Source organism: Dendroctonus ponderosae, unplaced genomic scaffold, assembly GCF_020466585.1.
Source record: "Dendroctonus ponderosae isolate FM_Combo_2020 unplaced genomic scaffold, Dpon_F_20191213v2 Dpon_F_20191213_3, whole genome shotgun sequence".
Classification (NCBI taxonomy): domain Eukaryota; kingdom Metazoa; phylum Arthropoda; class Insecta; order Coleoptera; family Curculionidae; genus Dendroctonus; species Dendroctonus ponderosae.
The window spans coordinates 15871704-15896859 of NW_026018508.1; the positions used below are offsets into that span (position 1 = coordinate 15871704).

Sequence of the window (25156 nt, forward strand, 5' to 3'; positions counted from 1 at the left end):
GCCTTTAACTGCAATCAAATGGGAGTAATTTGAGGAGTTTTGGACTGTTTTTGTTGCCTTCTAAGGAAAGTCCGTGCCTGAGCGCCTAGACAAGACACAAACACGCGACTTTTTATAACTAATACGTAATGATTTATAATAAAGTAACGTGTTCAATATTATAAAAAGTTATTGAAAATAAAAGTATAAATTATGTCATATTTTTTAAACTAATCCCCCGCCAATGAGGATCGCAAATATGATAGTCGACACAGCTTTTTAGCTTAAAATTAATTCGCAGCGTCTTCAATGTTGATTTACTGCTTCTATCCGTTAGCGTCGACGAAAATAATAGGGTGACATTATTTTCGCAATATTGGGAAAATCAAAAGTGGGTTTAAGATAATACGCACACTGATATCAGCTTTTCTTTATAGAAAGCTTTGGGCGCCTGAAATGTAAAAATGTGTTCAATAGTTTAGCCCATTGCATGGACAAGAGCACATCTTTCCACAAAATTAAGCAAAAAAAGTGATACGCCACTGATTTTTTTTAAATGAAAATTATTTTTCAATTCCCTGCTCAATTTCCACTGGAAAATGTCTCCTGACTTTTTTGTGAATGACGCAATGTTTTGAGAAAAAAATAAAATTGATTTATTGTCAAGCGTAATCGAGTTTGAATTAATAACTTGTTAACAACCCGTTGTTTTTCACATCAAAAAATCCTCTTAGATAAAAGCTCTAAATTGAATTGTTTTAGAGGAGCAGGATTTATGAAAAAAGAACACGATCAAAAGTTTACGTTTCTGTAATTTCACTAGTCAACAACTATTGGAAAAATACATGAGTTGGTTTATAGGTGCAACCAGGGCTCTGGTAAATAATAAAATGTGTTTCATCCAATGTTTGTGCAATATTAACGCGGACTGATCCAATGCCCCTTTTCCATGCGGAATGGACGAAGCTAGGAAAAATAATACAAAGAAAGTAATAAAGTAAAATAAACATGCATCAAATCCATTTGGAAATATTCCCTTTCGTTGAGTCATCGTATTCATACATTTATTCATCATACAGAATAATTTGTTGAAGTGAATCAGCAGATGCCATTACCTAAATAAACAAAAACTCAACTGAAAATTGCTCGTAAATTTAATGCAAATTTAACGATAATTAACGAATTAAAGTAAGGAAAACCTTGTGGTAATGGGTAGATCAGTTACTTCGGGAGTAATTCGCGTTGTTGGCAATATAATATCGGTTGAACCGCTACTCGATCGCTGCACTTCGGCGATTTCTTGCTGAATCACGGGGTCTAGAATCATTTTGAATTTCTGCACCCCATTCTCGTACTGTATCGCTCGGTCCGGAGGCACAAAATTTGTGTTTTTCACATGCACCGTTAGATCAGTTGCTGGCGGTAACTGCGTGTTCAGTCTTCGTAGCTTGATAGGTGAATTCTTTATGCGATTATTCTGTCGGATCCTTTCAAGCCGTGCTTGTGCTGAGTACATCCGATTGAACTTGTTTTTCCTGAACTGGCCGGGAGTGTTGCCTACCTAAAAGCAAAATTAGCAGTGCTCAATTGGCAAGGAACCACTAAAACATTTCCAGTCGTCTACCTTCGTGCCACCATTATTGTTTGGCTGTTTGGAGTTGTTGTTTCGAAAAAACAACCGAGTATTCTTCATCTTTGGCAGAAGGCTTGCCGTGTTGGTGCCCAAAGGAACCAGCCGCTTAAACTGTACATGCTTGCTGCCCAACCGCAGATGTACCGGGTCCTTTTGGTTCCGAATCAAGGGGCTCAGATGTTCCCCTCTTTTTTGGTAGTACACGCGCTGGGCGATCTGTTTCTTATTATTCTGCCTCAATGGTTCCAGGTTTCGGTTGATGAGCTGGGAGTCCACCAATTCATTAGGTCGGGTTAGGCGTCTCAGTTTTATCACTTTCTGGTCTGCAAACATCACAATGGGTTAATTTAGAAAGGGTTTTTTCAGCTTTCCCTACCTGGGGATTGCGACATGATCCAAAAGGAAAACTAGAGCCCTGTTAGAGAAAAATAGCACTCAATAAACCAGAGGCATACATTTGCTGTTATATATTCCTTTGGTAATTGTTGTATGATGCGCCCAATTTATAGGTTAAGTCAGTAAAATGCTGAAGTAAAATCGTAAGACAGTTTACAAAAGAAGACGTTTCTTTTTGACGCAGTTTGTAGCCGCTGTTGCCACAGGTCCTAAAGAGGCTCTAAATTGATTGGACAAACTAATATTTTTTTCGTTATATTGCGTGAGCAAAAGAAAGGTTTTAATAACTTTTTACTGGTCGACGTTTTCGGCTTGAGCCAAGGGAGTTGGAGAAAATTCACGACTAGGCCAAAATCGGGATTGAAGAAAAACAAAAAAATAATTTAACGCAAAATAAGTAATAAATCAAGCAAAGCATACCATCCAGTATAACAAAAACATTCAAACTTATTCATACCTAGCAAAGCTTAAATTGTTTAAAAAACAACATCGCCTATAATGGTGAAGAGGCCGAAGCATTTAAACCGAAATCATCGTAACATGCAGTGGAACAGTCATTGCTCTCTATTGTGACTTCTGATTGTGCTACTCCCCTCTGAACGCTCCTGTAAAGTCGCTCCAGTTGATAATTCGTACGTTTCAGACTGTGGACATAGTCAGTTGCCTTGCTTAAGTTGGCATCCGCTGCTGCAAAAATGCTTTCCACATCGTCCTGCAAATTGCAAACAATAAGTCTATTTTCATACAATACGCCCACGACAGACACCTGGTTAAAATCAAACGAGCCCTCTTTAGTGGAGCTGAAAACAGAGTCCCCCAGCTGCTTGAGAGAGACGAGCAAAGGAGCATTAGTTTGACCCACTGGCAGTGTGGGATTGGACAATCGGCTGGGGAGCTCATTGGAAGAAAACCGGTCCAGATCCTGGCAGATTTCGCTGGTGCTTTTCAGCGCATTGTTCAGCTTCTCTAATAGGAACAGACGCCAGTTTAAAGGCATTTTAAGAGTAAATATCGCCCAACTCTTACCAGCCATTGACCTCAGGTCTTCGAGTAATGGATTGCCCACTGGCTGGGGCTTTTCCTCCGTGTCATTACACACAAAATTGCAGAATTCCATCACTTTTTCGCCGTAACTGGACATTGTAACTGTTGAAATTTGAGCACATGTGGCAAATATTTTTTCTTAACCGTCCGCACCAGTCCTGGCAGCTGTCAACGATTTTGATTGGTTCTACCCACAGATCACAGAGGTTAATCTGTGGCTCTGTAATCTGTAGTGCTACCTAGATTTGATCACCTAACCCTACTTCCCTAGTTGTTTACAAACAGCCCATTAATTAAAAGGCCCTAAAATGGCAGGAAATGTATATTTACTGCAAGAGGACAAGGCGATTCTTCGGTATATAATTGAGGGACATTACGAGTCAGTGATCAAAGGAAACAACATCTGGAAACAAATGGCAGACGACCCAGTATTGGCGCACAGGACTTGGCAAAGCCTAAGAAACCGCTTTTTTAAGACTATCTCCGTAGATCTGTCCAGGCCAGAATACGGTCTGACTGCAGATGAACGGATCGGTCTGAGGGTGTACTTGCGTAAGCCGCTAACGAAACTTGCGGCAGAAATACCCAAAAAACACAATCGCTTCATGCCAGTGAGTGGCGAAAGTAAGCCGGCAGCAGCTGGGGAAAAACGAACATTGGCTCTTTACACCTTGGAAGAGGATAAGGCCATTCTTAAGTATATCCTGGGTGACAAACTGGAATACTTCATCAAAGGGAATGATTTGTGGATTCGTATGGAAGATGAGAAAGTCTGCCCGACTAGGTCATGGCAAAGCTTGAAAAACCGATTTATACGGTACATCCTTCCGGCATATACCAAGCCGGAGTATGAGCTATCTGATGCTGAACAAGAGAGATTGCGACAGTTTCATTTGCAACCACAACCATCCACGATAGAACGAACTGCTGCTGAAGCTACCGGAGAAGATGTGGGCTCCCCAGTGCAGATTAACAGCGATACATCCGAATATGAAGCCCCAACAAGAGGATCTACTTTAGGAGGCAAAACGAAACCTGCAAGCAACAGGACTGTGACTGCGTCAACATGCTCGGCCAACGATAAGGACTTTTTCTCCCTCGATATGGACTCGGATTCTGATGACTAATTAAGCCACATTTTCTAGTGCAACGGAGTGTTGATCATCATCTAAAAGGTAATGCAGATGTTTTTCTAATGCAAAGTAAGGGGCATCTCTAACATAAAAATTAATTCAAGTTTCTTCGCCTTCGTTATCGCAGAAGCTCATTCACCATTTTGCCTAGACAACAATTTGTTAATATTCAAATTTTCTACATTTTTTTGCCAAGCCGTTATATCAAATTTACTTACATATTGAAATACTCTTAGAGTTATATTTGTAATATATTTTGCCATAAAAACCAAACATAACAACAAAGAGTGTTATTTTTTATTCATTATTTGTGCTTTGGCCTTTTGCTGTTGATTATTTCTTAATTATGATGAAATCAGATTGAAGTTCATTATTTGGCTTTTTAACCCCAGGCTGTTATAGAATGCTCAGTATTCTACGTTAGCATTTAATTCAGGTTTGCAAATTTGAAATTTTACAGATTTCTAACAGTATTCTGCTTCAGTTGAAATAAATCTTCCAATTAAAGAAGAAACTTACATAAAATATCAAAACTCCAGTTTGATCGTGAATTAAAAATACTTCTGTATCAAAGCGGCAGCTGAAACGTTCACAGGATGTTCATACAAGAATTCTGCTTCAGACGGAATAAACTTTTTAGTGCAAAAGCGTACAAAACTTGGAAAATAATTTTTTTGTGCTCTGTTGGAAAGATAAGTTAAGTTCACCAAAACTGAAGTTCTGCAATGAAATAAAAATAGTTCTGCATAAAGGCGGAAGCTGTAACGTTCAGAGGACATTTAGAAAAGTACTCTGCTTCACAGTTAGTACAAAACCTTTAAAAATGCATTTTGTTGTTAGTATGATGAAAATTGAAAATCTTAAATAAGAGTAATCTGGGTAGTTTTTCAAATATTGTCCTTTTTGCGATAAATTTCACAATTGGTCATTCTCAGGCATAAGAGTCAACCAGTTAATTTAGCCCATATTTAGCCCGCATAGAATGTTGTTGGCTTTTCAGGAAACATTTCAAAGATAAACGACTACTCAAAGTCAATTTCCTGTTATCTCGCGATCAATGCTTTGTCAGGATACATGAGGTAATTTTGCTATATCAAATCATACCATCTGATGCCTTTCCAAAGCCACTAAGTATAACGATTATTTGCAGATTATTTTTATAATTGGGAATCCGCTGAAACAATCTCAGCAATGGTGATGGGAAATATCTAAATTTAACAACGCGTGTTTTTCAAGGAGTACGCAAATGCTTCAAAACCCAAGGCAACTACTTGGAAAAAATTACATTTGCTTAGAAGCCATTACTTTCACTCTTCATGTTATGGTTTCAGCAATTTAGAAGAAAACAGTGCGCTCATTAATAAGCAATTGAAATACGCTCCTAAAGCAGGGAAAAGTGCAAATTTAAACTAATGGCATGACACCCATTAACTTTTGCGTTGCCAAACTGGAAAGGAACATAATAAATATGAAGCGATACTTTTGCCTAGAATAATAAGCAAGTCACTAATGTTTGCAACATCGGGCATTAGTCACAATTGCGCTTTTACATTTTAAATACATATAATATATAAATCTGCGTAATGTTAAAATAGCTTCTCAAACACGTAGCGCGCCGAACTATGCCTAGCCAATTTCAAACGTTTATTGCACAGAATACATTAAATGTGCGATTAATTCAGCCAAGGTACTGCAATCAGCAGCATCCCGTCGCTGGACAGACAACATTGTCCATTCTCCGGGACAATGAGTTTAGGCAAAATGTACTGTCGAACTAAGGACATTCTTTTCTGGGCGTTTGCACTTTGGTCTTCCTTTTGTGCGCTCACTTCGACTGATTGGCTCGTTAGCAGGCACTTGATTTCCTCTGGACGAAATCCTCTAGCATCAATCAGAATCTAAAAAACTTCCTTTAGAAAAATCAAGGTTTAGTTGCAGAATCATCGTCGCAAACCTCAAAGTGATCCGAATGAAAGACTGTCCTGTCCATGATATTTTGAGCTTCTATGGTCATTGCTGTCCACTGGTTTTGGTCATTCAATGTCCGGCATGATTGCCTAACAGTCGGCGAATAAATCGTTTGGAAAGTGTGTTACATACTGATAATTTTGCTTTTTATTTGACTACTGGTTTTGTCAAAATTGGCTCAAGTTAACCGCGCGACAATCAAGTTTAATGCTCTGTTCAAAAGTTCATTATAATTAGTTATTGATGATTTTTTTCCAGTGTCTTCCTAATTACGTGTGAGTGCTATTTAGCATCAGATTTTTTAATTCAAGATGTATGTTTCACCGAGAACATTATCTTTAAAAATTAATGAAAACACATCAAAATGTAGGTTTTCGCTTTCTACTGCAATTTTTCTTCGAAATACTTGGCAAGGTAGTTAGTGAACGTGAAAGCCAAAAATGCAGTTTTGGGATGAGAATTTAGGAAAAGAACTGAAAAATATTGACTTTTTTAAAATGAGAACATTTTCTTTCACGCATTAATTGGCTTGAACGCAACGTAAGTTTCTAACAGAAATGCGCTTAAAAGAATGTTGGTTTTGACTAAAACTACGTAGTTTTTGGGACAATTTGAAGAATTCCCAAAAACACATTTTAAAGAATGATCTGATGCAAACAAGCCTTTTTGAATACTGCAAAAAATTCACAATCACAGGAGTTATGTGAGATGCGCTAAAGCTTCTAAAAATAATAGACCCAAATGAGAATTTTGACAAAAAATCCGTAGCTTTTCGGACAATTTTGAGAATTCCTCAAAGCACATTTTAAAGAATCACTTGATGCAAAAATGGTCTTTTAAATTATCTAAAAAACATGAAATCCATAGGAGTTAAGTGAGATGCGCTTTAGCATTTAATGACTGTGAATGTAAGTTAATGGTTGGAGCCGCCAAAAACTACAACTGCAAGGGCTTTTAGTGGAATGGGTATAAAAAATATGAAAAATGGACGAACATCAAAAAATTTGAAAATTTTATAAAAAACAGTAATAAAAAAATTCAAAAATTTTTGTAAAGCAAAATCACATTGTTCAATTACCACGGTATTTAAAAAACAATAAATTTAAATTTGTCTTTATTTTTATTTCGTCAACAATGTAAAAAACGCGAGTTTTTGAAATGCGCGTAAGCCTTACTGTCTCTTTTTGTGTGAGACGCGAAGGTTTTTGATACTTTTTCAACAATTTCTCAACCAAATTTGAAGCAAGTCTTTTTTATTCAAAAGATTATCTTCTTTTGCTCCCGCCTTTGATTGAAAATTCTGTGTTTTTTTGAGAATCACATTTTAAAGAGTTCTGAGTGAAAAATACTTTTTTCATTTTTTTATTTTCTCGACAATGCAAAAAGTGCTCGTTTTATATGAGATCCGCTGAGAGCTCTAATACCAAGAGATCTGACTGAAAAAGTTGACTGATTTTTTTTTTTAATTCCTTAAAGCGTATTTGGGGGCAAAATTCCAACATATTTTTGGAATTTTGCAAATGGTTGCAAAAAAAGTTTTGGTTGTTGAAAACACCTAAAACTCATGCTGGAGCATTCTATTTTGCAACAATATTCATGCAAAGTTCCTGAAAAACTGGAAAATTCCGCGAGTTTTTATGCGGAAAATCTTGCCCAAAAAAACCAATGCCAATAAACCAAAATACGAAAATTAGAACCAGAAACTCTCTGTATATAGCTATTTGAGGTTAATCACAATTGATGCGTTTTTGATTCAAACAATTACCCAAGGTTTACCAAATTGGGTAACGATTTTTAAGTCTCCATCATCAGTAAGCTGCCGACCTTTAACCAAAACATCCTCCACATTCTAACCATTAGCAAACTGAAGAAATTGTTCATTAAAACGCGGAAACTCCCAATAAAAAAAATCTTCAATTTGTTGCGATCCAATGTAAACCTTCAGAGTGTGTTTCACAGTTTGAATAGCCAAGGTTCTTCAATGCGTTTTGAGCACTTGAAGATACTTATAATGATTATTAATAAATCGTCTTGAAATTGAATTTAAATTACATGTTACTTAACGATTTTTCGAGAGACTGCCAATTAGACAATCTGCATAACCGCTTTTTTCCTTTTGCTTTTACACCTTTGAAACTCTGTCCACGTCTAACGCAATTGCAAACGTTTGCCAATTTTAAGTCGCAATATTTTCAACCCCAAATGTAAACGTTCAACTAACTGGCATCAAGAAACCATCACCATATCATTTAAGGATTCGATCTAATACGCTTCATTAAGCAAGAAACTCATAAATAATAAGTTATTAGATAACAAACGTATATACCAATGAACTGAGTGAACGTTTTTACGGTTTAAAACCATCTATATACCCAAGGATTGTTTTCATTCAGTTGCACAATGCCCTGGGTGATTTTTAATGAAGATACTTAAAAATAAGTTTTGCAATCCATAGCGAATCCGCGCGTTTCGGTTCTTTGTCAGCGTTCTTCACTTGTGTGTGTTTTCCTAAGAAAAGTATCAGATTTTTTATTGTTGTTTAATCAATCGAGTAGCACACAAGTGTATCTAATAAATTAGGAGGTGAAGTCAATGAAAGTAAATATAATAATTTACAATACAAGGATCTTATGTAGGTGTATTTTAATTGCTTTACTTGATTCAAGACGCAAATGCGCCCTTTGTAAATGTTGGAATAAAGCTTCCGGGGGCCTGCAGTTGCGAGAAAATGTTTATTTTTACATCATAACATGAACTAGAAAGCGCGTAAAAATTAGCCGCAGATGCCAGATGCTTCGTGTATCTTCTATAGGCTAAAAAATTCAAGTTGCTACATCATCCAGATTAGAACTTACGAATTTTTAGAAATCTTAGAAAACGCGCAAAAATCAACGTTTTATGCGATTACAATCAAATTTTGAGGGTCTTGAGATGTAAGATTCTGCTATAGACTGTAAAATTTCCAAAGGACCTCATAATCTAGAGTAGAAGTTACGAATTTTTATTGGAGATGGTGTAGCGGCGTAAAAACACTCACTTTTAGCCCAACATTTTCAAAATTCGCAAACGTCGGCATTTTATACTTTTTAATTGAAATATTCAGGGGTTTTTCACTCAAGTCTCTTCTATAGACTGTGAAACAAGTTCTTACATGGTCTAGATTAGAAGTTGTGAATTTTTGTTCGAGGCATTTTACATGAAAGCGTTTACTTTGGGACCAACATTTACAAAGGGCGCACATATTTGAATTTTAGGCGACTTGAATGAAATGTTGACGGTTTTTGGACTAAATGAAAGTCAATGGTTTTTTAGATCCGAATCTTTTCTATAAGCGGAGAAAATTTCAAGTAGCTGCATGCTCTAGATTAGAAGTTGAGAATTTTTATTCAAGGGTCTGCTCTTGCGTGAAAACATTTATTTTGGAACCAACATTCACAAAGGGCGCACACATTTGAATTGTATACAACTTGAATGAAATGTCGAGGGTTTTTGGTTTACAGTCTCTTCTATAGACTGTGAAAAATTCAAGTTGTTACATACTCTAGATCAATAGTTGGGAATTTTTATTCAAGAACATACTTGCGTGAAAAAGTTAACTTTTGGACCATAATTTACAAGGGCGACAAACTTTTGATTTTAATGCAACTTAAATGAAAAGTCAACGGTTTTTAGATCCGAATCTTTTCTATAAGCGGAGAAAAGTTCAAGTGGCTGCCTGCTCTAGATTAGAAGTTGGGAATTTTTATTCGAGGGTCTGCTCTTGCGTGAAAACATTTATTTTGAAATCAACATTCACAAAGGGCGCACACCTTTGAATTTTATACAACTTGACTGAAATGTTGAGGGTTTTTGCTTGGAAGTCTCTTCTATAAACTGTGAAAAATTCAAGTTGTTACATACTCTAGCTTAGAAGTTGGGAATTTTTATTCAAGATCATGCAGCTGCGTGAACATTTTCACTCTCTAGATGAGACCCGTTTACTTCCCCATTTTTGTTAAATTCCGCAGTATAAAAATAACTGATGAGTATTTGACCACGACGGTCTAAAAGCCCGAAAAACTCAGCAGTTTCAAACAGCATTACTTAGAATGTCTGAAAGAATGTTTTTTTCCACAACGGCCTACAAGTCTAAAAAATCTCACCGGTTTTATTCTCCCAAAGCTATATCGGATGAATATGGAAAATATGAATTTCGTAATTGTTTTAAATAACAGTTTGCGTATGTCTAACTAGTACAACTTATGCAGCCTAATTACCATGTTCTAATCAGTGGCGGGTTTGCTTAATTTGCTCGAGCGCATTTTGCATCCTGTGTGAGGCATCTAGATGTTTGGAAATTTAATTTTAGCGATTGTTGTTCCGTTATATAACGATGACATCAATTTCAATAAGACAGTCTAATGCAGCACCGATTTAGTTTATTTTCTCTTTAACCAAATTTGCTGCCGCCCAGATCGTCGAGATTCTGCATTATTAATAACATTGAAATAAAATTCGATAAAACACATCAGCCGGTGGCCACACACTATGCAACGTTACTGGGAAAAAGGCGTCTGTTGAAACACGTTTGTTCTGAGATTTTTTTGCCAATTTACTTTAAGTTTATTTAATTGTGAATCGGATGATGAAATGGGTAATTAAGCGATGCTCAGCCTTGGGGGGCTTCAAATGGGGCCTCCGAACAATAAAAAGGTTATTATAATTTAAAAGTATTGTGAATCGTACATGTAATCGGTAGCTCACATCAAGTAAAGTAGCATTTTGTAAATTGCATAAGTTTGTGGCTTTTCTGATACAGATTTGCCAAGATTCGCGTACTTAAACAGGAAATTATAACTCGCGAAAACACGCACAGAGGAACGATTTCTTCACGTAAATTTGAATATTTTTTTATTTAAATCAAGCGGTTTTGGCCTAAATCTAAATGTTTTCAAATTGTTTTGGTTGAAAAGTCCAAAGAGTTTTATTTAATGCCGAATCTGGATGGAGTTGCGCAAATTTGTCGCGCTTAGAAGTAGCGACAGCCAAATTGTACAGACCTGAAGTTAAAAATTCCCAACTTCGAAACTCGAGCGAATAAAGAGTTGACACTTTAGAATCTCACAGAAGAAACCTTCCTTTAAGTAAGCAGAAACTTTCATCGAGTTTAAACAGTATCTCCAGTATTTAGAATTTTTCTTACCCGCAAGTAAAAAGCCGTAGTTATGTGCTAAGTCTAAAAATTCCGAACTTTAGAAGTCAAGCGAAAAAAAAGCTGAAATTTCAAAAAATGATAGGGGAAATCTTTATTTAATCGCCCAGAAAAATTCATTGAGTTTAGACGTTATCTCGAATTTTAAGAAGTTTTCTTGCCTGAAAGTAGCGAGCCGCAATTATGCAAGTCTAAATCAAAAAATTCGTAACTTCGAAAATAGAGCGAATAAAAAGCTGAAATTTCAGAACATCATATGAGAACCTTTTGTCTAAATGTGCAGAAAGTTTGATGCAGTCTAGACTGTTTCTTCTGATTTACGAATGCTTCTTGCCCGGACTTGAGTGCGGCACTATCCGCAATCAAGAAAGCGTTAAATTAAAAATACATAACTTTGAAAATCGAGCGTCAAACGAGCTGAAATTTCAGAAATTTGTAGAGCATAGATTTGTTTAAAAGCACACACAATTTCTTCCAATTGGCGCTGACTGTTGAGTTTCAGGAATTTTTCTTGCTCAGAACTTATGAATTGTGTAATTAAATTTGTCGCAATTATGCAAACCGTACTGTAAAAATTCATAGCTTCGGGAATCGACCGAATAAAACTCTGAAATTTCTGATATCCATGGAAGAAACACTAAATTTCTTGAAAGTTTAAGCCATATAAGAGTGACTGCCGAGTTTGAGGATTTTTTCTTACTCAGAAGAAGTGTTTCAATAATGAAACTTCTCGTTCAAAAATTCATAACATCCGAAAACTATCGAACTGAAAACTGAGATTTCCTAATTTTATGGAAAAATCAGTTGCTTAAAATTGCAAAAAGTTTCATTCATCAGGCTCAACGCTGAGTTTCAGGATTTTAGAGGCAATTAATCATGCAAGCTTGGATGTAAAAATGCCAAACTTCGAAAATCCAACGACAAAAACGCTGAAATTTCTCCAATCTATGGAAGAACCATTTGTTTAAATCTGTACAAAGTTTCATTGGAATCAGACCGTTAGTCCAGTTTCAGGATTTTTTTGTGTGTGCAACCCTTGCAGATTCAATGTTGTGTATGGGCAAATTTATACAAGAACCCAGTGGAGTTACAGTATAGAAACTGCGTTTAAAACACCTTGTATACAGTAGGTTTAGCCCATATCTCCTAAATCTAGTCCAAATGGTGCAATCCGGCAAATAATCGGTTAAAGTGAAGCACCATTAGAATCAGCGTCATGAAGCGGCCAGCAATTATTGTAATTGTAACTTCGGGTGTTCGGTAGGCAATTCGGGGGGATGCATAGAAAGGGGGGCCTCATCAAGGTCCAAATATCCACTATAAATAAATCCGCCGAAGATGAGGTGCTACAAGTCAGTCACCTTTCAGGACTTCAACATGAAGGTAAAGAAAAAACCAGTTCTTCGGACTTTAGTGCCTCGGACTAACGACGCTTCTCTTTCAGGTGTTTGTCTGTCTTTTAGTGGTGGCCACTGCAGCCAGTCTGAGCGAAGGTAAGCGCTTTTCATTTTTTTGCGATTTTCCAACTGCTGACGAAAAAACGCTCATACTGTGATTTTTCTTCAGCCGGATTCATTAGCGGAGGAGGCGGCTATGGCGGCGGCGGCGGTGGTGGCGGCTGGAAATCCGGAGGTGGCGGATGGTCCAGCGGAGGCGGCGGATGGTCTGGAGGCGGCGGTAAGGAAACAGTCAACAAAATCTCCCCTCATTCATTTAACGACAAATTTGTTCTGCAGGTGGCTGGAACCTAGGCGGAGGCGGCGGTAAATAACAGTTTTTTTCTCAAAAACAGGCTTCCACAGTGTTTTTTGGTGTTTACAGGAGGAGGCGGCTGGAAGTCCGGAGGAGGCGGAGGTGGGTACGGCGGTGGCAGCGGAGGCGGCGTGAAAATCATCAAAATTGTCGTGCCAAGCGGCGGCGGCGGCGGCGGTGGATATGGAGGTGGTGGTGGTGGTGGATGGAAATCCGGAGGCGGTACGAGTACTAAATAGCTGTACATTTTCTGTAAAAATTGTACAAAATTAAGCGAAAAACCCCAATAACAACCTAATGAACAGAAACTAAGTGCTCGCGAGTGTCTAAATATTCTGTAATTTTCTTAGGAGGCGGTTGGTCTTCAGGAGGAAGCAGCGGCTGGTCTCTAGGAGGAGGCGGAGGCGGCGGCGGCTGGAAGAGCGGCGGCGGTGGAGGCGGCGGCTGGTGGTGAAAACCACTCACTATTGAAATTTCCAAACTTCCAGTTTCACGTTTATTAACCCAAAATGTTGCACAACTGTACATAATCAATTTTTTGTAAATTTTGTAAAATATATTTTTTTACTATTCAGTTCTGTTTATTATTTGCCTAGTAAAGTGCGTCCAGTGTGATGGTCCATCGAACCCGCACCTGAGAATGATTATGTATAATTATACTTACTTACTGCATAGAAAAGGTCACTATAAATCAGCTTAAATTACTCGCGCAGATACACGGATTTTCAACCGATTTTGCAACAGTATTTCCTTCATTTTTTGCGTGTTTTATGTAGGTCGCATGTTTATATTCCGATCGGGCTTCTCCAATTTAAATCTTGCTCAATGTTCGCTCCAAAGCCTTCAAATCGGTTAGATGCAGTAAAGGAAAATGCCCACATAACATTCAATACACCGTGCATATATTTTCCACTAATAAACATGTTGATTCATAACAGTTTTATACGAAGTACGCCCTAAGGGTTAAAAAAATTGGTTTAAGTGTTTTACCATGTATACGTAGGTATCAATATTGTCTATAAAATATACCTTGACTTAGTACCAAAGTGAAGCAGTGTAGTCTATTATAGGACCAACAAACAATATTCAACAAAGTAGTTGTAAAACTTTGAAAATATCACAGAAATACCACAGTTTTCTAAAAAAAAACACACGTAAATAACGAAAATGTTTGATTTTATGGCTTTTAAATTTAGCTGAATTGTAGCTGTTAGTTGAGCTTGACTACACTGCCTTCTATGTATAGGGTGACCCGCCTTATTCGAGTCGTTATCTCGTGAGAGGTAACGAATAAGTATTTCCAACATTCTAAAATTAGTAGAAAGTAGGTCACACTGTATATATCTAATAAATATCTTCCAATAAACATGTCGTAAAATACGTTTTTACTAATATTCAATATCTAATAATTGGCTCCAATATTATTCATTTATGTAGAGAGAGTCAAATGCATGGAACTACTATGTGTGTAGGGTGTAGGTTTTCAAACAAAATGTGTCCCAATGATTACAGAGAATAAAACATCCGAAACATGAATAATAGAACCTGGCCACTTTTCAATAAATTTGTAAATGTTACTTTGCCACCACGATTTATTATTATTTGACTGAAATGTATTCAGTCAAATAATAATAAATCGTTTTTTGTACATATTTTAGAGTACATACTCTACAAGATCTCTTAGCACGAAAAGCCTTTACAAATAGCATTAAGCTTCTTTACAAAAAAAACATTATTTCACTGATAATGTCTGGTCTAATGTAAACTTTACGGTCTATAAGATTAGGTATTCACAAATGGGCCGTATACACATAACTAGGATAGTGCCTGAGCTGGGATTATTGTATAAAAACAAATTAATGTCTGCAAGTTGGGGCAACCTATAAATTGGCTTTGCTTCAGCTCCATACATGTGACTCTTATCCTATATACAGAGTGTTTAGTTCCTTTGTTGGAAAATTTCAAAAGCGATCAGTTGGTTCGAAACGCATGGAAAAAATTTATATGTATAAGGTTTGGATTATACAGGGACCTTTCTTAATTAATCCTGATCTAAGGATGTGATTATTCATGCAAAAGTAATGGAAGTTCGCTTTATAAACTCTGCTGGCAAACGGTCCGATTTAAATTTGGGATAAAACGGGCAAATTAATAAATATTTTCGAAATCGCGGGACATTTACCAGTGGTATTAAGTAGACAATCAATTATTTTTTAAGCAATACGGAGTTTTATCTTCAAAATTAAACAGATAATTGAATTGAAGAAAGAGTAAATTTATTTTGACAAAAATATGGATTGCTATTCTAAAGCGAACTGTCCCTAAACACTCTGCAAAACTGTACATCGATTAATCGCGTAGACACACATTTAATAACAATATTTAAGTAACAACGTCAGTTTCGACAAACTACGGTTTGATTTTTGGCAATTTCTTTGTACCTCGTGGACATCAGACAGTGCAGTTGTGCTTAAAGTTACTGCCTGACTTTTTCACTGCCATAACTTTAGACAAAACTGAACTTCTCCGAGAAAAATATAATTTCCTTAAACTAAAGACTAGAAAGTTATAAGCTTAAAAACTGTCTGTTTCCGTCCAATGACTGATCAGTTCGCTTTAATGTGGGCTATCACAAGTAAGTACAGTATTTGGCAACAGAAGCTGACAAACTAACTTCTTGATGGTTCATTAAATGGACTTGGAACTGGAAATGTTGCTGCTGCTTATTTAAACAACAATAAATTCCAGTTGGAGAGCACAAATGCCTTGTAAAAATAGGAACTTCCAAGCAGGTAGTGTGTTCATTGTTCCAGTAGAAAACGTTTATTTTTTTTGTAAGCCAGCTCACTTAATCCCCTTAATACAAAGTGCGGCATCTTATAAAAATATTCGATTATCACCGCACTCTGTAGTACCTATACGTACCTTAAAACTATGGTTATTAGATAACAGTATACGATAGTCCAATAAACGTTTGATGATGAGATCAAAGCCCTGGAAATTTAAGAACGCACTGAAATCAGAACCATGGGGCGCAATTTGCGGACATCCTTAAAATGGGCTTTGCACAGCAGCCCCAGCCCGAGGAACACGATGGGAAGACCGATAATTGAACAAATAAATTCCCCTCTTACTTTGGGAGCCCAAACCAGCGCCCCTGGAATGAAGAAAACACATTTTCATACACTTGAATAGACTAAGATTTAAAGAATCGAACACTCACCGCTTGGAGAAGCATGGAACAGGGTCCACCAGATCCCAATTATAGGCAGAGCAGAAGACATCGTGGCGATGGTGAACACCGCAGACTGAGTAAGCGTTAAGAACTTGATGGAGGAGATGGCAAACAGCACGTAGGCTATTTGGAACCCCACAGAATACCAGAAGACCGACTGGCAGTTCAATGCTTCAGCATGACTGGTAAAATGGCACATCAGCCCCTGTTTGGTAAAGTTCAACGACTCCATTGCCGAATGACCCTAAAGGAAATGCCTTTGTGGAGTAGAACATTCATCGAGCAATCAGGCTAATCACCTTTCCTATTCCCGGTATAAAGTCGACCCAAAAAGTCAGAAGCATCAACGCGCAGACCATCACGTGTATCCAGAAGGCAAAAAGAACGGCAGACTTTGTGACAAGTTGGGGATTAACAACCCGCTTGTCCTGCTCGGGCACATCCTGTTCCAGATTCGAGCTATTTCCAGTCACAGTTATGGATATTGTGTTAACCACTGGCGGGGAAGTTATACTGGAAGGCATCTGGAAAACATTGAAGTGTAAGCCAAAAACAGCGGAAAATGTGGGCTGAATTAACTACCGCGCTGTAGCTTGGAACCACACATCTATCAAGCAACGTGTAGAAGGCTGCAATCAGGATCAAACTGAAAATATAAGCCTGAGTCCAAATGCTGTGCACCTGCCAGGACCATGAGCCTGTATCGTCAAATAGTTGCGCTCTATCGTATCCTCTGCAGACGAATTCATCGCACAGACCATAATCGACGGAAATGAATAAACCAACAATCACAGTAGTGGTAGAAAATATCCTATGGAGCCCCATAACTGGAATAAGCGAAAAAAGGTACATTAGTTCTAAGTGCTGCGTTCCAACTGTGAACATTTTTTATTATTTTGTGTGCCGATGCACATTAACTGGTCATATTTGCATACTTACAACTTCGACAAAAGAAGAAATAGTTCAGAAGAGCAAATACCACAATAATTCCCTTGATGGGATCCTGCATGTGGCACAGCACTCGGTTCCTATCGCTCGCATACATGTAGAGATAGCAGAAGCCGATATACAAGCCGGAGAGCTCCAGCAGCCTCCGAAACCCGACTGGCATGGCGAAAATTTCCTGGGTTCTGCATTTTCCGCACAGATATTTCAGCAAAATCAGTACAACACCCAAAAGAGCTGTCGCCAGAGGGGCGTTGAAGGCCAGTATTGAATAGACATTGGCTTCTACGTTAATAGCGCTGATATAAAGAGGAAGAATAATCAACAGCACAGTACTGGACAGAATCAACGACAGAAAACAGGAGAAAAACTCGAGTTTGCTGTGGGGCACCACTGCTAAATGCCTGTAATCTTCCGGTTCAACTGGACAAACATTATCCTCTTCTTCTTGGGTTTCGGACACCGATTCATCATCAGAGTACTGAAGCAGTTCTTCATGGTCATCTTCCATGATTAATGTAAATGTTTATCAAAAGTTTTCAGCCCTTATTTGTTGACAAATACTGATTGGTAAATAAATAGTTTATCAAGCGTCACTGTCAGAGGGTTTCTGTCAGTGTAAAAATTTTACGGCACACCCTGTGCGATTAGGTTAGATCAGAGCGTTCACATTCAACTCAGTTGCACGCACACGGTTTTGAGATAGAAGCATGTACATTATCCAATTGTTTTAGTTCTTCATTTTGCAAAATATCTGGACTTTAATGCTGTGATTATTTGCGCCATGGCCAATTAAACTTAGATAAAGACAGGTATTCAGAGACAATTGACCGCGGAATTTCATTTTTTTATTATCCCCATCAGTGCTATCAACGTTAAGGCGTTGAAAGGTCCCAGATAGAAAATGCACTAAACCTTTGGCTTTCGGCCCTAAATCTTTAAGCATAGCTTCTTTTGAGAAAAGTATGCGCCTTGAATCACCCCTAGTGAATGATTTTGCAATTCTCACTCCGAAAACTAAGCAATTGTGAAACTTGGCGAGATTCCAGGCAAAAGTTTGAATCATGTTTAAAATTACCGCGTTTTTTTTCATCAAGCATGCGCCGCGCGTCATGCGGGTGGTCCCTTAATTCATCTACGCGATATGTGATAGCAATACAATTACCGTGCGCTAGTAAAAGAAGGAAGGAGGAAGTTTCGTCGGATTTGACTCGTAATGAGTTTATTTATAAGCGAAAAAAGAGGAGCATCGTCAAGATCATTAAACAACCGAGTTCGTCAGGAAGAAATAACACCAAGGTGAGGTAGCGGTTTTAACATCTTCCACCGGCCCGAACACCATCATGGCTGAGACGGAGCAGCAGCAGCCACAACAACAACAATCACCACCACCATCACAATCGGAAGAGCCCGTAAAGGCTCCCGTGAAGCAGAAGGAAGTGATCGGTAAGATAAAACTCCTATCTCTTTGTTGGCGTCACCGGTTCGTCCACCATTTTTCTTTAAAGCACATGGTATTTATAATGCGATTCTGGTTGATTTGCCTTCCGCTACAGCTTCATATCCTCTCATCCATGTGCAGTTCTATTCAGAATTTTCAGATCTTGATGAGTTGAGAACTCAGAAATTGCACTTTTTTGAAGATCCACCTCTAGCAAGCGTCCGCCATTTCTGTTTGGTGGCTTGAGGCTTCATCATTTGAGTTCTGAACTGATGAATTAACTTGATTGGCTATTTCACTGAACATCTTTTTTCGATGAGAAATTTTGAACAAACCGAAGGATTTTTTTTTGAATTTATGATTAACTGAAAAGTCAAGATTTATCGCTTCCGTTTTTTGGTTCTCTGCCCACAGACATTTGAGTAGAGAATTGGAGATGGGATGATGACAAATTGAGGTCAAATTCTATTCCCACAAGCTGAAAAAGTTACTTTGCAACGAATCTTTGATTGTTTCTTCAAGCTCAAAACCGATTGCTTCTGGAGAAAAAATTGTAGTTCTAGAATTGTGAAGAAATGATCTGCAAACAGCAGTTCTTGACAAAATTGACCAGACAAGATCCCCATTTAAACAGTTTGCTTTAGGTACAAGGCATATTTGGAAATTTATACAGTACAATTTTGTCCACTTTTTCAATTCAATTTCAAGATTTGTCAAAAACTGCGTTTTGCAGATCAGGGTATTTACTTATTAAAAAAAATGAGAATTCCGTATATTCAATTCCATTAAATATTTGTCAAAAATGCTTTCCTCGAAATAAATCCAACTAAACATAGAAAAGCTAAAATCTTGGAATTTACATAGAGAAATTCTTGTATTGTCTGCGAAAAAATATAACAAACCTTCAAAATTTGTTGGAATCTAAAATAAAAAAACGAGAAATATCAAAAATGTTTACCAGAACTTTGACAAAAATTGACTAATTTTTTCGATCAGCTTCTAAAATTCTTTAAATTCACTGTTGTTGTTTTTTATGCAAACACTTCCAAAATATTTTAACTCAAATTGAACACTCATTTAGCAACGAAGGTTACTGGTACGGTGAAGTGGTTCAACGTGAAAAGTGGATATGGTTTCATCAACCGTAACGACACTAAAGAAGATGTGTTTGTTCATCAAGTAAGTCCCGACATTATTTTGTTACATATTTGACAAGTACAGAACAAAAACTGACTCAATTTATGTTCGCTATTATCTAAAAAACTTCGCGAAACTCTTCCAGTCGGTTATTGTTGATTGCCCTGTCAGGTAATATACCGGGTGCCCCATTAAAATGACCATATATAGATATATTTTACACTAACTAGTAGTATACCCAAAAGCAGAAACTTATCCGTTTTTGTCTTGTACTCTTCATTTGCAGAATTATATGCACGCTCCTTAGATCCATCTCTGTCATTATAGGAGATGCTTGAGTCATAAGTGTGCTAAATAAGAGTAACTCCAACAAGTTACTTCAGTTAGAAATTCGTTTTTACTTAATTTCTTCTGTAACTTGTCGGGGAACATTACCATTAGACTTCGTTTGCCTTATAAGCAAACTTTTACTTGAGTTTAATTTGAATGGTTTCTTCATTTGTTTTGTTTGTTGTTTGCAGACGGCCATAACTAAGAACAATCCAAAGAAGAGGGTTCGATCTGTAGGAGACGGAGAAACTGTGGAATTTAACGTAGTAGTCGGAGAAAAAGGAAATGAAGCCGCCAATGTGACCGGCCCGAATGGAGAGACAGTGCGCGGTTCTCCTTTTGCTGCTGAGAAAAAGTATCGTCAATGGTAATTATACAATTTCAACTTTCCGTTTAAAAGACCCAATTGCACGTTAATAATGTCCACATTCTTACAAAAACACCTGTTTGTTTGAATGTACTAAAACTGTGCTAGATTAATTGATAAATATAGGCGTTTCTTTCCAATTACTTATATTGGAAAAGGGTAAATTTATCATACACTTACTGCATAGAACAAGTAGCTGATTTTTTGGAATTTCAAAAGATAATCAAATGTTTGTTTTTTTTTTTTCAGGTACTACCCAGGTGCACGGGGAGGTAGAGGAACACCACGTCGTCCCCGTGAGAGTGGTCAAAGTGAGGGCGACAAAGATGGCGCTCAAATTGGTGAGGGCGGACCTCCAGGACCTCCGCGCCGCTATCGACCAAGGCGTGGTCGTGGTGGATACAGAGGAGGTGGCGGGTACATGAGAGGAGGTTACATGGGCCCCCCTCGAGGTATGTGTGAGTATTGTGCATGCTGTTAGTGCGCCTAAAGTAAAACCTTTTTCTATGCTTTGCATGAATTAGTCCGAAGTTCGATTGTATCAATAGACGAGTTGAGAGAATTGTCGCCTATTTGCTCAATTGTCAATATTGTATTTTCCTCCATCGTCTTTATTCTGCCACAACACATTTAAATTTTTGTCATTTATAGTTACTGTAACACATTTAACATGTCAATTTTGAGTTCCGTGGCGAAGGTTTAGGCCAGCAGTTATCCCTTTTAACCATTTTTGAGTTCTATTGTCCGAAGTCCAGCTGTCTTACAATTTATCGATATCATCACTTGCCCGTTTAACACACCTTTGGCTTTCCGTTTACAAGCTTTAGACCCATTCTGACCATTGAATACAAAAATGAAAGATTGAAAATGTCAAATAATGTAATTTTTTTACTTTTCTAACGTTGGTTTGTTTATATTCAGATGGATACCAGGGAAATCCTGACGAGGTAGGAGATGCTCCAATGCGAGGTCCACGAGGACCTCCGCGCCGTTTTTACGGTCGTAACATCCGCGGAGGTCGCGGGGGAGGTCCACGCCCCACGTCGCAAGACAGCCAGGGCCAGGGCGACCAAAGAGGAGGTCAAGGGGGCCCGAGGCCACGTTACCGCAGACGTGGACCACCAAGGCCTCACAATTCTCAATCCGAGGAAGGTAACGGAGTCCCCAAAGTCGAAGATCAGGCTGTAGTGGTGAAGACTGAAGATAGTCAACCAGTGCAAAACACAACCACTGAGAGCACTGCTTAGGTGCTTGATTTTGTGCAGTGTGTGAGCACCGCTTAGGTTCCTGAGAAGTGTTCTCACTCTGTATAAAATGTGTATTTGTGTTGTTTAATAGCAACCAAAGGCATTTCATTGGGTGATGTTGATTCGTTCGTCAATACGTCTAAAACTAAATTATTACGTTGTGGTTATCATGCCCGCTTTCAGAATGGTTGACGGCACACTTTTGGTATATTTGTATATGCAGATAGTGTTTTTGTAAAAATAATCGTTTGTATATGAGGCTGCACCTTACTGAAAGCGGTTTATTTGAGCAACTCACAAATGAAATGTCTTAAGGCCTTTTGTCTCTCTGAGGATTACATTGACTTATTATTGAATAATGAATTGTTGTAATGGGCAGAAAGACTGAGTCATTATTATTTAAAAAAACCTTCCGAGTACATGTTTGAACAGTCATCAGTGATTCTTTACCTAAACGTGGCGAAAAGCTGATCAATATTCAAACATTAATCGTGTTTCCGCTTGACAAACAGGAAGGATAAAAAAGCTAGGGAAAAAATACACAAAAAAATCCGCAAAATATAATGAACAGAGTGTTTCCTCTAGGATATTTTTGTGTGTGGGTTTGGGTTAATATAGCATTGTTTTATACCGATAAAAAGAATTTGTGCTATAAATAGTCGTTGACATACTAGTCTTCTTGTGATCTATTTTCATTAATACTCAACGGCTGGTTTTCGAATAATCTCTGATTTCCATTTTTGTATTGTCTTTGTAACATTTGTGGAACTGGGAAATACAAGCTGTTCTAAATATTGTCTATTACTTTTATCCGTATCAATTTAAATCCAATATCTCCTATTTAATCCAAATCTTGGAGATATGTACATGCAAACCCCACCTATATCCAAAGACTCTGCTATAGCTTGACCCACAACCCATCTGAAATAATTTTCAATAATCCCTTTCCAATCTAATTTAGTTTTAAACCCGATTTTTTTTTGTGGAGAATAAGCATTGCCTTACCTTTTTGTTATGAAGAAACTGACCAAAGTCGGCTAGTGATATCACGTAATTATATGCAAAGCCACGCCTTTGGCTTGTTTCTTACAAGTGTAAAACACTGAAAGTGTGTAACGAATGCAAAATCTAGATCGATTATTACTATGGAAGGTTGGCCAATTTTTTAAGTAACTGATCGAATTTGTCTTTCTGATTTAACGCTGCAGAGAATGGTCTCAATTTAAACCTACTTGTTACGAAAGAATCGATCTGATTAGATGCCCATATAAAAAGAGGAAACTATTTTTTCGGGTGATAGTCGTGTGCGGATTCCGATGCGAGTTAGATTCATCGGCGCTGAACATGATTGCGACGGTAAATAATTCAAAACCGTACTGAAAATTCATCATTCTGCACGCATAAAGTTTGGTTTCAGGTTTTTTTCTACGCCTTAGTGTGTACAGTTTACGCGCTACAGGATGGACTGGGCGCTTACTCCTCAACAGGACATTTGCAGGCGAGCCAAACTCAATACCGTGTAGTGCAACCTGCAGCCACGACTTTTTCCCATGCTGCTCCGTTAGTTAGAACCTCAATACCCGTAGTGGAGAAATACTCTCATTCTTCTAGCAACTCAATTTCGGCCACCCACCAGCCTGCATATCCAGCTGCAGTTGAGTATGCAGTCCCTAAATTGGTTGCCCCGCAGTATTCAGTCCTTAGATTGGCTGCACCTGAATATTCAGCCCCTAGATTGACTGCACCTGTATATTCAGAGCCTGGAGTTTCTACACGTGAATATTCAGGGCCTAGATTGGCTGCACCTGTATATTCAGAGCCTGGAGTTCCTACATATGAATATTCAGGGCCTAGATTTGCTGCACCTGAATATTCAGCCCCTAGATTGGCTGCACCTGTATATTCAGAGCCTGGAGTTTCTACACGTGAATATTCAGGGCCTAGATTGGCTGCACCTGAATATTCAGAGCCTAGATTGGCTGCACCTGTATATTCAGAGCCTAGAGTTTCTACTCCTGAATATTCAGAGCCTAGATTGGCTGCACCTGCATATGCTCAGAGCCATCAGGAAGAATTTGCTCATCCACAATATGAGTATGGTTACTCGATAGAAGACTATCACAGTGGAGATTTGCATTCTCAGCAGGAGCAGAGGAATGGGGAGCATGTTTCGGGACAATATTCCTTACGGGAAGCCGATGGGAGCATTAGGGTTGTGAAATATTTCGACGAAGGACATGGATTTAATGCTGTGGTCGAAAAGCTGCCGGGACCGCAGCAGGAGTTTCCCCAAAGCAAAAATTAGCCTTTAGTGTATTGTGATATTTTTAATTGTTTCTTGTTTTTTATTAAATGTTTATTTTCTGATTAGAAATGAGTCTTTGCATTCCAAAACCCCTCAAGGATTAAAAAAAATCGCTGGTGTTCATCGATCAATTTCAGTTGTGTTTATTTTCAATATCGTTCCGACAGCAGCAAAATTCTTCATTAAAACTAATATCCGTATCCCTGATGTCCGCCATATCCGTAATAGGGTTTCTCGTACACGATTTCTTTGACGACAGGTACTGGTACCACTTTTTCAATCACCGGAACCGCATGGATGGGCTGTGGATGAATGGATTTTCCATGTTTCTCCACTACAGCATTAAACCCATTGTGGTCATCAGCAGTGTAATGGACGACTCGAAGAGTACCATCTGGATCAGCTACGGTATAATGCCCTTTGACTACATCCCCATCCCGGTACTCCTCTTGGGACTTGTGGTCCCCTGTGTGCGGGTCGTTTACTCCGTAGGAGAATTTGTACTTTGGATACGCCTGAAAATAGGAAATGGACAGAGAGCCGGCCATTTGGTTTGGTACCTACTTACATGGTGGTCTTCTTTTTCATAGAGAGGCGCGGCTACATTGTAGATTGGAGCCTCGTAGGCGACGTAACTGGGTTCTTCTGGATAAATTACCCCCGCATAACACACGGAGACTAGTGATAATAGGGCGAAGATCTGAAGAAAGGTTTAATAAATTCGAGAAGTTGATCGCTATAATTGTAAGAACTTACCACAGAAGACATCACGAAGATCGTTTTAAAACACACAACAAAGATCGATATCAATATTGCACTGACAAACATAAATCTACTCAACTTATTTATACTGCGAACCTAGACCTCTAAATTTGCGGTTTTTTCGCAAAAAATCGAACGGTCACACTTAAACCACCTAATACCCTTTTTATTATTTATCTTGTTCATTTGCCCATGTCCATTAAATAATAGGTAATGACCCAGTAAAATGGACTTAAAAGGTTGTTCTATGGTCGAAGTTTATGCAATATGCGGTAAAAAAGATGAATTCCT

General features: G+C 38.1%; 6 protein-coding genes across 9 annotated transcripts; 3 read left to right on the plus strand and 3 right to left on the minus strand.

Annotated features, from left to right (window-relative positions):
- Window positions 1-773: 773 nt before the first annotated feature.
- Window positions 774-2177, minus strand: LOC109538629. The gene is made up of 3 exons (XM_019905949.2): window positions 1989-2177; window positions 1604-1935; window positions 774-1540 (listed from the first exon to the last, which is right to left on the minus strand). The coding sequence occupies exons 1-3, from the start codon at window positions 2002-2004 to the stop codon at window positions 1163-1165; spliced, it is 726 nt and encodes a 241-aa protein (XP_019761508.1). The 5' UTR covers window positions 2005-2177; the 3' UTR covers window positions 774-1162.
- A 4969-nt stretch (window positions 2178-7146) lies between these two features.
- LOC109538631 (ctenidin-3) lies at window positions 7147-13670 on the plus strand. 2 transcript variants are annotated; one of them, XM_019905952.2, is made up of 6 exons: window positions 7147-12727; window positions 12789-12837; window positions 12911-13021; window positions 13081-13107; window positions 13166-13318; window positions 13447-13670. In XM_019905952.2, exons 1-6 carry the CDS (start codon window positions 12683-12685, stop codon window positions 13548-13550), a joined length of 489 nt encoding a protein of 162 aa, XP_019761511.2. In that variant the 5' UTR covers window positions 7147-12682; the 3' UTR covers window positions 13551-13670. The 2 variants fall into 2 exon arrangements, with proteins under 2 accessions (XP_019761511.2, XP_019761512.2); XM_019905953.2 differs by lacking the exon at window positions 13081-13107 and having other exon boundaries at window positions 13166-13319; window positions 13445-13670.
- A 306-nt stretch (window positions 13671-13976) lies between these two features.
- LOC109538624 lies at window positions 13977-18080 on the minus strand. Its single transcript, XM_019905944.2, has 5 exons — window positions 17271-18080; window positions 16914-17158; window positions 16631-16855; window positions 16320-16575; window positions 13977-16253 (listed from the first exon to the last, which is right to left on the minus strand). Exons 1-5 carry the CDS (start codon window positions 17785-17787, stop codon window positions 16099-16101), a joined length of 1398 nt encoding a protein of 465 aa, XP_019761503.2. The 5' UTR covers window positions 17788-18080; the 3' UTR covers window positions 13977-16098.
- A 403-nt stretch (window positions 18081-18483) lies between these two features.
- LOC109538625 (Y-box factor homolog) lies at window positions 18484-22590 on the plus strand. Of its 2 annotated transcripts, none has more exons than XM_019905946.2 (5): window positions 18484-18722; window positions 19799-19896; window positions 20376-20551; window positions 20801-21003; window positions 21473-22590. In XM_019905946.2, the coding sequence occupies exons 1-5, from the start codon at window positions 18620-18622 to the stop codon at window positions 21796-21798; spliced, it is 906 nt and encodes a 301-aa protein (XP_019761505.1). In that variant the 5' UTR covers window positions 18484-18619; the 3' UTR covers window positions 21799-22590. The 2 variants fall into 2 exon arrangements, with proteins under 2 accessions (XP_019761505.1, XP_019761504.1); XM_019905945.2 differs by having other exon boundaries at window positions 18511-18722; window positions 20801-21009.
- Window positions 22591-22686: 96 nt separating this feature from the next.
- LOC109538627 (repetitive proline-rich cell wall protein 1) lies at window positions 22687-24185 on the plus strand. 2 transcript variants are annotated; one of them, XM_048665109.1, is made up of 3 exons: window positions 22687-23154; window positions 23216-23358; window positions 23410-24185. In XM_048665109.1, exons 1-3 carry the CDS (start codon window positions 23143-23145, stop codon window positions 24101-24103), a joined length of 849 nt encoding a protein of 282 aa, XP_048521066.1. In that variant the 5' UTR covers window positions 22687-23142; the 3' UTR covers window positions 24104-24185. The 2 variants fall into 2 exon arrangements, with proteins under 2 accessions (XP_048521066.1, XP_019761506.2); XM_019905947.2 differs by having other exon boundaries at window positions 23216-24181.
- Window positions 24186-24222: 37 nt separating this feature from the next.
- LOC109538630 (cuticle protein 19) lies at window positions 24223-25136 on the minus strand (the record flags this gene model as incomplete). Its single annotated transcript, XM_019905951.2, is given in 3 exon segments — window positions 24223-24618; window positions 24672-24803; window positions 24860-25136. Coding segments are annotated over 3 exon segments (531 nt in total). The 3' UTR covers window positions 24223-24291.
- Window positions 25137-25156: the final 20 nt, after the last annotated feature.